This window comes from Ictalurus furcatus, chromosome 10, assembly GCF_023375685.1.
Source record: "Ictalurus furcatus strain D&B chromosome 10, Billie_1.0, whole genome shotgun sequence".
NCBI classification, from domain to species: Eukaryota; Metazoa; Chordata; class Actinopteri; order Siluriformes; family Ictaluridae; genus Ictalurus; species Ictalurus furcatus.
The window spans coordinates 17,270,189-17,283,582 of NC_071264.1; the positions used below are offsets into that span (position 1 = coordinate 17,270,189).

At 38.3% G+C, this 13,394-nt stretch overlaps 1 protein-coding gene across 3 annotated transcripts in view; it reads left to right on the plus strand.

Moving 5' to 3' along the window:
• The window catches only part of gpc5b (glypican 5b), a 64,941-nt gene extending 51,979 nt beyond the window's left edge, over positions 1-12,962 (plus strand). For all 3 annotated transcript variants that reach the window (XM_053634520.1, XM_053634521.1, XM_053634519.1), the window contains one exon: positions 10,673-12,962. In XM_053634520.1, coding sequence (XP_053490495.1) covers positions 10,673-10,791 — 119 coding nt within the window. In that variant the 3' untranslated portion in view covers positions 10,792-12,962. The remainder of the gene's footprint in view (positions 1-10,672) is intronic.
• The last annotated feature ends 432 nt before the right edge of the window (positions 12,963-13,394 follow it).

The window sequence follows — 13,394 nt, forward strand, 5'->3', positions numbered from 1 at the left end:
TATGATGAAATTTTCACCTATTGCTGATTAGTGTCATAGCCAACTTGGAGGGCTACAAATTGTCAAAATAACACAAAGTCAGCAATTGAGGTGCATGACATTTTTGTCTCTGGTTTGCGGACACAGGAGAACAACAGTACCATGCACTAATACCTGAATTAATACTTACATAAATATGAACTAATGATGAGTTAAGGCATGTACGAATCACAAATTAATGAAGAGCTAACCTTAAAAACAACGTGAGTCTTATGAATTCATACGTGAATAACGACCATCTTAAGTACATGTTAGTACATGTTTGTTAATTAACACGTAGTTAATGTATTAATTAACACGTAGCTGTAAACTAAATCAAACATGTTCTATAAGGAAGAATATGAATTAAATCTGCATAATTTCAAATTGTTTATGTAATTTGCCATATGCTGCTGCATTCACAAACATCATTGGATGGCACTGGATTACTTTCATAATTTACACTGATCCTCCTTATCGAACATAGAAAGATGCATTAGGGGCAGTGGTGGCTTGGCGGTTAAGGCTCTGGGTTACTGATTGGAAGGTCGGGGGTTCAAGCACCAGCACTGCCAAGTTGCCACTGTTGGGCCCTTGAGCAAGGTCCCTTAACCCTCTCTGCTCCAGGGGCGCTGTATCATGGCTGACCCTGCGCTCTGACCCCAGCTTCCTGACATGCTGGGGTATGTGAAGAAATGAATTTCACTGTGCTGTAATGTATATGTGATCAATAAAGATTCATTATTCATAATAAACACAAATAATTTCATCTCAACACCATCCAAAGATGTTGGTGTACATGCCTTAACTCATCATTAGTTCATATTTAAGTCTTAATTCAGGTATTAGTGCATGATTATTCATGGACTTTTTGTAAAGTGTTACCAAAGGTTTATTTATTTATTTTTTTAAACAGTAGATTACATTTATATATGTAAAGCAAATGGAGCACACAGCATGTTTTTGAAAAAAAAAAAACGTGACAGAATTTTGTTTCAGGGTTGCTACAGCTACAGTGTGGCTATGCTAGTAACATTAAAGTTAGCTGAGCTAACCACTGAGCTGCCTAGTGTTATCTTTTTATGTAGCGGGCCAGCGTAAATAATACGTCATTATTTTGTGTACAAGGACCCAAGGCATTATGCTGAAGAAGTCAAAAAAGACTACATTGGCTGATCAAATCCAACTAAATCTTTGCTGTTTATAGACCATGGAACCAGCTAACTATGATTGTGTGCGTGTGTGTGTACACAATGAAGAGTTACAACTTATATTATATAACCTATAAAGTTATGATACAATGTTGATGTTTCAGTACGGTGTAACACATATAGTACATATAGTATGTGTGTGTATATTTACATGCTAGCAAATCTTTAACCCAGTTTCCTGCTGCCTAGCGACAGTGAGGGTATTGTGGGTGTTTTGTGTGTTCACCTTCCCATGTTCAAATCGCAAACTGTTTCAAATGCATTATGTGTTACCGTTTGACTTTCCTACCTTTTCCTAGGCGGCCTTAGCATGTGTGTGGCGTTCTGTGATTAATTGGGACACCTCAGGCAGCTCGGGGTCTAAGGGTGAGAGTCCATTGTTCAAACTGCCATCCCGGGAAACCCCTCTAGCCTCATAGGGAAATTACAGGCTTAAAAACATGAGTATTGTATGTTGGATATTACAGAGGCGTGTGTGAGTTTGTGTACACTGGCTTTGGTATTCGTCGTTGATTGCAAGCTTTAGGAATTTGCTGGTGTGTCTGTGAGTATGTAAGGATTTGACAGGGGTGTGTGTGTGTGTGTGTGTGTGTGTGTGTGAGTGTGTGTGTGTACTTCTCCTTTCCCTTTCTTGGGAATTGTGGTCTGGATAATGAAGAACTCATTACCAATTCAACTAGGATTGCACTGAGACAGATAGCTTTATATTGCCTACCTCAAGCCTCAAGTGAAGGTCAAACAATAAGACTGTGTGTGTGCGTGTACGTGTGTGTGTGTGTGTGTGTGTGTGTGTGTATGAGAAAGAGAGAGAGAGAGAGAGAGAGAGAGAGAGGGTGGAAATCTAAAAATGTATTACCTTAGGTCAGACAATGCTCCATTGTCTCCATCTAGCATATATCAAATCACTAGGAAAAAGGCTGCATTATAAAAGAACGAAAGAGTTTGGCACTGTTTGCCAGGCATGTATCACTGACTGACTGCTCTCATATTGACTTGGCATTCCTGTGTGTCTGCCTTGGTAATTACCAGATTACTTTCCCAGCATCAAACACACAAGCAGGCATGCTTCAGCCACCTGGTAAACTGTGATTACAGTGACCTCACCTCCAGTGAATGTGCCGAACACACAGCATCACCACTCACCTGCTTCTTTCTCTGTAGCCTTTCAGAGCTAAAACCGTTTCATATGTGAGTGCCGTGTTCCTGAACCTGCGGTTTTAGTCTCCTGCATGTGTTTTCCTGCTCTAACACACCCAACTTGGCACGTTACATCATAACGAAGCTGTTTGTCAGGCGTGTTGAGGTGTGTTTGAGCAGGACAGAACAAAAACAAAATATCAAAAAATCTTTTATTCATCCCAGTCAGGGTTGTGCTGGATCTGCCACGTATTCGCAAGGCTGGAATACACCCTGGTTAGGATACCAGTGCATCTACCTGCATTTTCTGGAGGTGGGAGGAAACTGGAGAACCCGGAGGAAAAGTGGGAAAAACATGCAAAATCCCACACAAACAGTAACCCAAGTTCAGGATCAAATGAGGATCCCTGGAGCTGTAAGGCTGCAATGTTACCTGCTGCACCACCCTATTTATACACAGGGGGCAAATTAAAGTAAAAACCAACAAAAGTGTCTTTATGTTGCTTTCAGAACTGCTTCAATGCACTTTGACATAGTTGCTAAAAGTCTCTTGAATTGTACTGGAGCGATGAACATCATTCTTCCAAAATATTTTCCCTCAATTGATGTTGTGATGATGGTGCTGCAGAACACTGTCTAACACGCCACCACTTACATCATTTACATCCTCTTCATATTTATATGTAAGTATGTAAGCATTATATTGTCGTGTATATAAATATGATAAAATATTACATAATATGTTTTAGAAGAATTCGGTACTCTAAATAATTGGTCATAATTTGTTATATATGAGGATGAATCAAACAAAAGCCTTAATTTATTTTAATTTGCATTGTTTATTGCAAAGAATGGTATCTTTAAAAGAAAAAAAACATAATCTCTATTTCGTTCGATGCAAATGTTAAAGAGTGTCTGGAGTGTCTAATTTCTCCCATTTATGTATGTCACACTTTTAAGGTTTTAATTTGATTCACCCTTGTATTTAAAATAGTACACATACAATAAATGTAAACCAATTGTCATATTTTGTGTAACAAAATATGAGGTTGCACTCAATTAAAAGTAGCATAAATCACAATCAGGCCCGTAATAAAAAAGTTTCAAAAGGTTGAACATTATATATATATATATATATATATATATATATATATATATATATATATATATACAGACACACACATGGTATCCAGTATGTCAGAGCCACAACCCCACACAAGACAACTCCTAGTTTTAACCTTCTACATTCCAGTTCTTCCTCAGTTCCCTCCAGATTTTTGTCTTTTTTTTATTTAAATGTTATGGTCATTTGAAATCCACATGTAGATCAGCACTGTTGGGTTTTGCTCCTTATCTGTTATTACCACGTTACGTGTCTATGAGTACATAATATTCTCCAGGTGCAGAATTGGGATCTTGCGTTAGAGCCATGAATGAGATTTTTGTGGACACTGGTGTTGGAATCAGTGCTGTCTCTGCTTACCCTGCCCCCAGAGGCACGCACACACACACACACACACACTCACACACACACACACACACAGGCTCCCAAGGGTGGTACAGACCTAATGGCTTATGACTAGTCTGTTTCTGAGCCAGTTCATTTCTGGTGCAGCTGATTCACTGACTGTGTTCACTCAGCAACGTCAGCATAGGTCTGCGTAATGTTTATTACATTACAATGCACAAGCCTTATTTAAATTCATTCTTTCCTTTTTGTTTTTATAAATCAGACAATCATTAGGAATAAGAAACTGAAGCTAAATGATAGAAGCAATTTGCAGCTCGTGATCTGAAACATTGCACCCTCATAAAGCTAGATGCAAAATAAAATATTAACAATTACTACTGTTTTTATTGTAATGCAACATTATTAAGTGTCTGAGCTGAAAGGGGGGAAAATGAGGCCTAAAGTATTTCTTTTGTATGCTTTCTTTTGTATCATTCTTTTGTATCCATAATTATATAGAAGACTGAATTCATTATAACTCCTTGATGTCCCACTGTGCTTGTCGATCCCCTGTGGTGGATACATTGACGGAGCTGGCATCGCTTTGCCGTCGCTGGGGTCACATAAATGATGTTGTCTTTTGGCGTCTGCACTTGCTGCTGTAGCTGTGAGTGAGTGGATGAGATTTTTGTCTTGTCTAATGAACATCAAAGTGTATTATTAACGCATCATACCTACTTAGATCTGTGTGTAGCATGGATGTATGAACAAAAAACCTTTTGTCTGGTGTTATTTGCTGCTGATTTTGCAGGGATCCTCTTCACTCAAATGTGGTCTGCACTTTGTCCTACAGTGTGCACAGCTGTGAATACACTTCTGTCTCCTGTATTAGTTTAAGCTTAGACCCTGGTCTAAAAGCAGCCTTCACAGACTCAGAGGATTGACTAGAAATTGTGTGAATACATTTTTTTCTTTACTGGTCACACAAGTGCACATCATAGGCTGTATTTGGAGTCGGTGACTTAAATTCAAAAGATACGTCAGTATTTACGTGGGGAAAGTTCCTCATATTTAGAGCCGGGTTACACAGGTGCTTAAGTAGTTTTTCTGGACACATCATGTAGATTATTAAATCAACTGCATGCAGGTAGCATTACACACTACTGAAGATCCCAGATGACCCTGGGTGAACTTACTCGTGAGCTTTAATTTGTGTCTAGCTCGTGCCCGGCAATAAAAAATAAGAAACGCGGAAAATATAGTTTAAACCACAGCTTTTCAGCTCACCCAGCACTCATGGCTTTTTTGGGCTCATGTCCACATACAAACTCAGCTTACTGCGCAAGAGAATGAGAGCGAGAGACAGACAGCCCATTAATACAGTAGTGCTAATAAGTGTCAGGTGCCACTGCAAATCAGTTTATCCCCATGAACCAATGTCCTACTGCAGATTCCCTTTAAACTACATCCCCACTCGTTACAATCTACTGAGTTTTCAAGTCAAGTGAATTCAAGCAAACTCCCCATAGTTTTTTTTTACATAGCTGTTTAGGGAAAAAAAAAAAAGAAAAGAAATCTGAGGCAGCTTCGCTACTTTACACAAACTCAGGACAATTCCTCTCCACGCCAGCAGAGGTCGCAGTCACCAGAGTAGTGTGACCTCTGCTAATGTGATCTCTGTTCATTACCTGTATTTGGACTCTTTAGGAAGCTCATGTGTATCTATTAATGTGAAATCGCAATAAGTATTGCATTATTTAAGTTCTGAGCCTTGTTAAATATGAACTGCGTCCAAATATCCCTACTACCCAGTAGATGAAAAGCAGTACGCCAAAGGAGTAGTATGTCAGTATTCTCAGTAGTCATAAAACAGTAGGTGAGAAATACCCAGATGACCTACTGTTTCTGCTGAGATTCTGCAGTAGGAAATCAGTGGACATAGCGCTATCCCATAAAGCAACGGGACTGGTGCGGAAGAGCTGTCAGAAGAAAAAATGGCGGAAGGTAGTGCGTCAGCTCTTTTTAAGCTGTAGGTCACGTGACAATGCCAACATGGCAGTTGTAGCATGTCCAGATTGTATTCATACTACAAACATATACTGATCAGTATGTACTGACTTGGCGTAAGTTGACAAGTTTGTTCTTGGCAAAAATCGTCCCAGGATTACAAGTTCATTTTTACATTATTGCTAGTGAGAACATGCAAGCAGAGATTGAATTTAGGAAAATAATAACCCTGACATGATGCCAGTGCCTGATCCTGACACATTTCTACCTCTGTTGTTCCTCTCACCCTACCGATCTGCTTGATTTATCCTGATACTCTGCTGGTGATACACCTTCTTCTGCTGCTGCTCCCACATTTTTACTCGAAAGATTTGCATTTCCCAAAAACAGTTCATGCCCAAGTCTCACCCTTTCTTCAGTGGATAATCTCACCTGGTTACTGTAGATTTTTACTAGGAACTGTAATCATGTCCTGTTGCTCATTCTGAACATCCTTTAAACACACTTCTTTACTCTTCTAACCCTGTGTACTGTATAAACTCACTATTTGGAGTTAGCCAGAAAGGGTTTCCCTTCTGAGTCTGGTTCCTCTCAAGATTTCTTGTCATTTCTGGGACTTTTTTATCATCATTGTCACCTCTGTGTTGCTCATTAGGCATCTAAATATAAGTCTGCATATAGATTTCTATAATGCTCTTTCGTGTCCATATCTACTATTAAAAACACTGTACAAAATAAAATTGAAAAACAAAAACAAAACATCAGGTTTATGGTGGTAAAATATATATGTGTGTGTATGTGTGTGTGTGTCTGTGTGTGTGTCTGTGAGAATGTTGTGGCTGTGCATAGGTGCACACTTGCACACACACACTAGACATTTTGGCATGTGCAGTGATTTATGAAGCCAATCTGAGATTTTCATAGACGGTATGCAAATTTAATAGTAACATAACATTGTGATCATATCACGCATTTGAGAGAAGTTAACCAACACACACACACATACACACACACACACACACACACACACACACACAAAAAAAAAAATGTACAGGGTATTATCTTTTCCACACCTCTCCTTCCACTACAAAAGAACCCCTGAGGCATTGCACCTTCAGTGTGAAACAGATCGCCGGAGCTCTCTGTTCTCATCAGTGTCCGCGGCTCCAGATCAGAGATAAATGACTCCTTTGTGCTTTGTGCAAATAGCACCGTGGTTATTTTGTAAGGGGTCTGGAATCGTGTTTCGTACAGTAGAGGTGTGGCTGCTCCTTTGTCGTCTCGTTTCCTCCACCTCTTTCATTCCTTCTTTGTGTGAGAGGCAAGTTTGGTCAGCCAGTGACAAGAAAGTACAGTATAGGAGAATCCAGGTTGGGGTAGAAAATAGGCTATCAGCATTCTCAAATTAAAACTGGGCTGATACTGGAAATTAAATACCCAAAAAAGAAACGTTTTATTCCTGTGCAACTGCAAGTGAAATTGCTGCCGTTAAAAGGAAAAGGAAAAGAAAAACAAAGACAATAATGCAGTTACCAAAGCAAAAAAAAGAAATTAATTAATTAAAGGGAACATCATAAAAAAGCTTCAATTATAAGAAACCATTATGGCTAAGCTTTTTAGAATGTATATCTGTATATACACACTCATTTACAAGACCATTTGGGATTGAGGTTTTTTTTTTTTTTTTTTTTTTTAAATCAAGTGTTTCTGTTCTGAATAGCAAACACAATAAACAGAAAAGCTGCATTTGACATTAACCAGTAAAACCTTCCATTCTGTCATTTGTCTCTTTGTGCTGATTGGACGATGTGCTGATAATGATAATGTCTCTCATGTGCCTCTGAAACTTAATAAATGATCCCCAATGCAGACAAAATCTAGGGGGCGTTCACTCTGTGTCACGACTGTCACAGTTACGATGCGTGAATCTAGAGTCCGGGCGAGAAAGAAATCAGCCTTTTCCTCAGCTCAACCCAGACCATTCTGTATATTTTTTTTTTACGGCCATTAGGAGTGATTTGTTCAGTTCCACAAAAATCCACAACAGTCCACAATTTATTAATAGTAAATAAGTTGTGAGATATGTGGACGACAAAAAACGAGCAGTATATATATATATATATTTATTTTCATGACAGAGAGGGGGGGGGGGGGAATTGTCATTTGTCATTATTGGTCACTGCTTTAGCCAATTACATGTCAGTGCAACTTTTATGTGTTGATTACCTCTTCACAAGACGTGGCCTGAAAATCCTCCCACTCTAATAAACCCTTTTCTAAGTACCAGTTATTATAGCAGCTGCTGTCTGACTGCACAAACAATACCGATGTTTTTTTTGTGAATGCAGAACTAGCCATTACAATCAGTTAGTGTCCAGTGTTATTAACAGCTAGGATGAAAATGAGAAACATTTCGCTAAGTCTAGCAAAAGTGGCAGATTGTTAGAGAAAATACATCACAGTCAGTCGGTGCAGTGAAAATACGATAATAAGATTGATGTATAGATGTACACACACACACACACACACACACGCACACACACTGCAAGCCATAAATAAATGCACATCGACATATTAACTCATCAGCATACTATATAGCGACACCAGTGCCATCATTTACCAGACAGTGACACATTATGATGCAGCACTCTAGTGTGTGTGTGTGTGTGTGTGTGTGTGTGTGGGTCTGAGGGTTTGAGTGTGTGTGAGTCTGTGTGTGTGTCTGTCTTGCTCTTGATGGTGTATGGTTCTTATCATCTGTTGTGCATTAAGCATATGATAGATTCCTTCAACACACTGTCACATAAAAAACCATCACAGGTGTGTGTGTGTGTGTGTGTGTTTTTATCTGATGTAGCAGTGCTGAATCTCAGGGACTTCACTGTGCAACACCTGCACACATACTAGCGATGCATGAAAAATGGGGATCCTTATTCTGTCTCTCTCTGTCTTTCATTTTCTCTCTCTCTCTCTCTTTCAGTATTGCTATCAGTCTTCTGTAATTCAGTGTTTCTTGCTCTCTCCTTTTCTCGCTCCATCTCGCTTCTCTCTCACTATATATCTCATTCTGTTTTTGTTCTCTTTGACGTGCTCGTCTGTCACTGATTGCTTTTGTCTTATTCTCTCTCTCTCTCTCTCTCTCTCTCTCTCCTGCATCAAAATTGGTTGGGTTCACACCACAATATTCAAGAACTGGTGACATGAGGAGGGCATTGTTCTGAGTAACTAATCTTTAATGAGCACCTTTAAAATAAGACACAGAATCGTTATTTTGAGGACGTGAATATACACCATATTGATAATACCAATGCTAATACAATGTCTTCTGAGCAGTAAAAAAAAACTGTTAAAACCTGTCTGTCATCTTCTCACCTTCCTTGAACCGTGTTTATGGAAAACAGACAACTCACTTTCTCGTTTGATCTGGTTCTCTGTGGGATTTTTCTACTGCGCAACACACCAAAAATTTCACACCACAAAAAATGTAGTTGTGTGTGGTTTTTTTTTTCCATCAAACTCCATTTTAGGGGGATTTCACAGAGCATAACCTTTGTCTCTAAATTAGCTTTTTTTTTTTAAAAAAAAAACAAAACAAAACAAAACAACAACACAATATCATCACTGGATTGAAAAAATGTTCAAGGCATCACTTTGTTCAAGCTTTTTCTACCACAGCACTGTGGAATTCTTGATTCTGATTCATCAGTGTTGATTGATTTTCTATAACAGCTGTTATAGCTGTAATCACAGGTTTATATTAATGCACTCATTCTGATGTTAGTATTTCTATATCAACAGCTCATTCACAGGGTCTTGCACGGTGGGCGCTCCACATAAACAGATTTTTACAATGTGTGTAATTATTGTTATGAGGACGTGAGAATTTCTCCAGTGTCAGTGCTTTGTAACACTCTAAACTTCAAGAGAGAATAAAAGACAGGCTGGCGAGGGAATGAGTGTTTATTGCTGCTGTAATGTAAGTGAGAACAGGAACTTGTTTCATGAATGTTCCACAACATTAGACATAACTATAACCAGATCAAAAGTATGACCTGCCTTTCTCTGCTATTGCTGTGGTATAAGAGGAATAAAACACTTCATGACATGCTGTTACTGAAACATAATTTTTGGATGGTAGCATACTCTTAAAAACAGATGTGTTAAAAATAACACATCATGTGTTCATTTTTAACACACCTGCATGTGTAGTTAAGGACAACACATTTTGTGTTGCTTTCAACACAATCAGTGTGTTGCTACATTTACTGTTTTCCAGTGAATACGTTATCGAGAGCTCCATGCCTAAATATCACAAACTCAGCCAGGCATTTTCAGCCACGTTAACGCTAAATAGTGATGAATGCTAACTTACCGGTGGTCATTTGGTTTCGTCGCCTCAGGACTTCCACTCCGCTGTCACAATCAAAAGCTCAAAGCAACGAACATTCACTTTGAGGCGAGTTCAGAGTTGGATGATGACGTCGGCAGCGCAGTCCGCAACGTGATTGGACAATACTTTAACACGTGTTGTGTTGGTGTGAATTTTTTCCCCCTTTATTTAACACATTTATTGGATAATTTAACATGTGTGGAAATAGTACACAAAAAGTGTGTAGGATATTAAGACATCCTTTCTGAGATTGCAGTAACTACCCTTCATCACCCCACGCCGTCACTGATTACTTTCTTGACCTTGCTTGAAAGTAATAGACTTTCTAACTTCTGAGACTAGTCTGTCTGTATCACTGACTCTGTTATCTTTGCTGTCTTCTCTGCCTGACTATTCCCACCTCTCTATTGTTCTCTTTCTCTCTTCTATCACTGACTGTGTGTGTCTCTGTTCCCACAGGCCGTGTCATCCCCCCCTTCTCAACTCCCTCAGTACAACAAGGTTCAGGAGCATGCAGTACAGACTCCTCCTCTCTCTTCTCTCTGTCTCTCTTTCCCCTGCTGCTGTGTCTCCTGTAATCCACATAAAGCCTCAAGGACACAAAGCAGGACTGAAGTATGCACTTGCACTGGACACTTAGATGTCTACATGTTGATCCAACCCTCTCCGTCTTGCATAGCTGCTCTCTACACTAAAACCTCCAGCTCCGGAGAAAGTGCCTTGTTTTTGATTTCGTTTGTGTTACGATTTTGCACATGAGCTTGTGTGTTGTTACCTGCTTTGCTTTGAGTGGTAGCTTATAGTCAACTCCAAAATTATTGGCACCCTTCAAGGCAAAATAATGATTAAAATTTTGTGTCTAAATCATCACACATGCAGAGTTGTTGAGGTACTTTCTGACACAATATACAGTGCTGCCGAATTCTCAATTCTGATTAGTCAGAAGGTGTTGTATAAATTTCTATAACAGCCGCTCTGACAGTAGTGCAGCTGCAAATTACAGTTTATATTAATGCACTCATTGTAATATGTTATCGTTTCTATAGTAACAACTGCTCCACAATCATTGATATGGTGTACTTTTCTATAAAGAGAAACCTTAAGGTTTTGACATCTTGAGGACAGAGGATTTCACACTTTGTAGTTTCTCTGTAATATGTTTTTTTTTTTTGCCTTATTAACCTGAGAGAGTAAAAAATAGATGATGGTGAGGTAACGACTGTTTATAGCTGCTATAACATAAGTGATAAAGTGATCTAGCCTGTTTCATGGACGTTGCACAACATTAAATGTACCTATAAATGGATGAACTGAATCATATGTTGTTCCTTGGCAAATTGCTGTGGTATGAGAGGAATAAAAAGTATTTGGGATGTGCTGTTATGGGAGAAATTCTACATTATGGTGGGAATAGTAGCTCAAAACATTTGCAGCTCCTTCTTAAAGTTTAAAGCTGGAGTTATTAGATGTGATTCAGATAATATAGTTTCAGTTTGATTTGTGCAATCTAAACTGACTCATTCTGATATTGTTTAAAAAAAAATAATAAAATGATATGACTCAGCTAGATGATGTCTTTGAGTTGACGTGTGATGACTTAGGCATGTAGCTGGCATGAATTCTTTACTTGTTAGCTAAATTAACCTTGTTGTTAAGACTCAAACGTATTTTCAACATTACATTTAGGATAAGTCCAATTTAATTTTTGCCCAAACCGTTTGCTACTGTTCGAATTAAAACTCAGCCACAGCCTCACTTCACAGTATTGTGTAAGTCATGTGGAAAGTCATGTGTATGAATGTACATAGGTAATTATAATAGCAATATGTTAGCTCTATTTTCATTTATATTAGTATAATACTGGGATGTTGAAATTAGGTAATGTAAATTAGCATATTTTTGTGGAAATGTATGCAAAAAAAGGAAGTACAGCAGTCTGGGTTGTATATGGTGTGAGTAACCAATATAGAATGAACTATAAGATAATTTTATTAAACTAATTGAAAATGTATGTACGCAAAACCTAATAATATTCTAATTGTCTGAAACTTGCAGCATTTCTGTCCTTGGTCCTATAAATATTTCTTCTATAAATGTGTTTTAACAGCACTTCCTGGCATGCTGGCTAAAGCATGACACTGCTGTGACAAAGATGTGTTATGAGGAGCTCCGTCATGTGGAAATTGGTCGGTAAAACGGTGTCTTCAGGAATATACACGTTCCCTGTTTTTTTTTTTAGCCCAATATGTACACTCACTCTCTCCAGTATGAATTGTTCATTAAATTAAACATTTTTTTATTTATTTATAAATTTATATTTCAGCACTGTGCAAGGTTACCATCAATAAGAGGAGCAGCTATAAATGTCAGAACTCTGTTAATAAATAACACAAATATATGTTTATCAACTTCACACATCTTTCCTGTCCAAGAAATTGGTCAATTTAATGTACTCCGTGCTCCCAGACACTCTATCATTAATGCTGATGGTTTAATTAAGTGTGGAATTTTTAACAGAGATAGCTGCTAATTAAAATGGCAACATGGGTGTCTGCATTTCCTAATATTGAGCCAGAGGAAAGCACTTATTCCCATTGCTAAATTATTAGGAAAACAATGTTCATGTCAGCAGATAGGCTGCAGCTGGGGTACTTGCTTTTTTGTTGTTGTTTGTTTTAACTGGGACTTAATATAGTATTATGTCTGATTTTATTGCTTTAAGTCTCTGAGTACCTCAATCCAAGATTCTTTTCTATTTCTATTTCTGTCTCATAACAACAACAACAACAACAACAATCATAATCATAATCATAATCATAATAATAATAATATCACTGACATTGATTACACAGGTAGATGTTGACCTGCTATGGCATTACTGCCTGTTGCACCTCCTCCGGTGCTCATAGAAATAATTGGTAATTTTCCAATTTGTTTTTTTTCTCTTTTCTGTATATTATGTTTATCATAATATTAAGTAAAGCTTGCTTGAGCACTGCGCTACCCAGTGAGCAAACGTAAATTATTTATTCATCTTCAGTAATTTATCCTGGTGAGGTTGGTGGTGAATCTGGAACCTATTCCAGGAACACTAGGCATGAGGTGGGAATACACCCTGGATGGGACACCAGTCCATCGCAGGGCACACATTCACACCTAGGGGCAATTCAAGCCAGTTCAC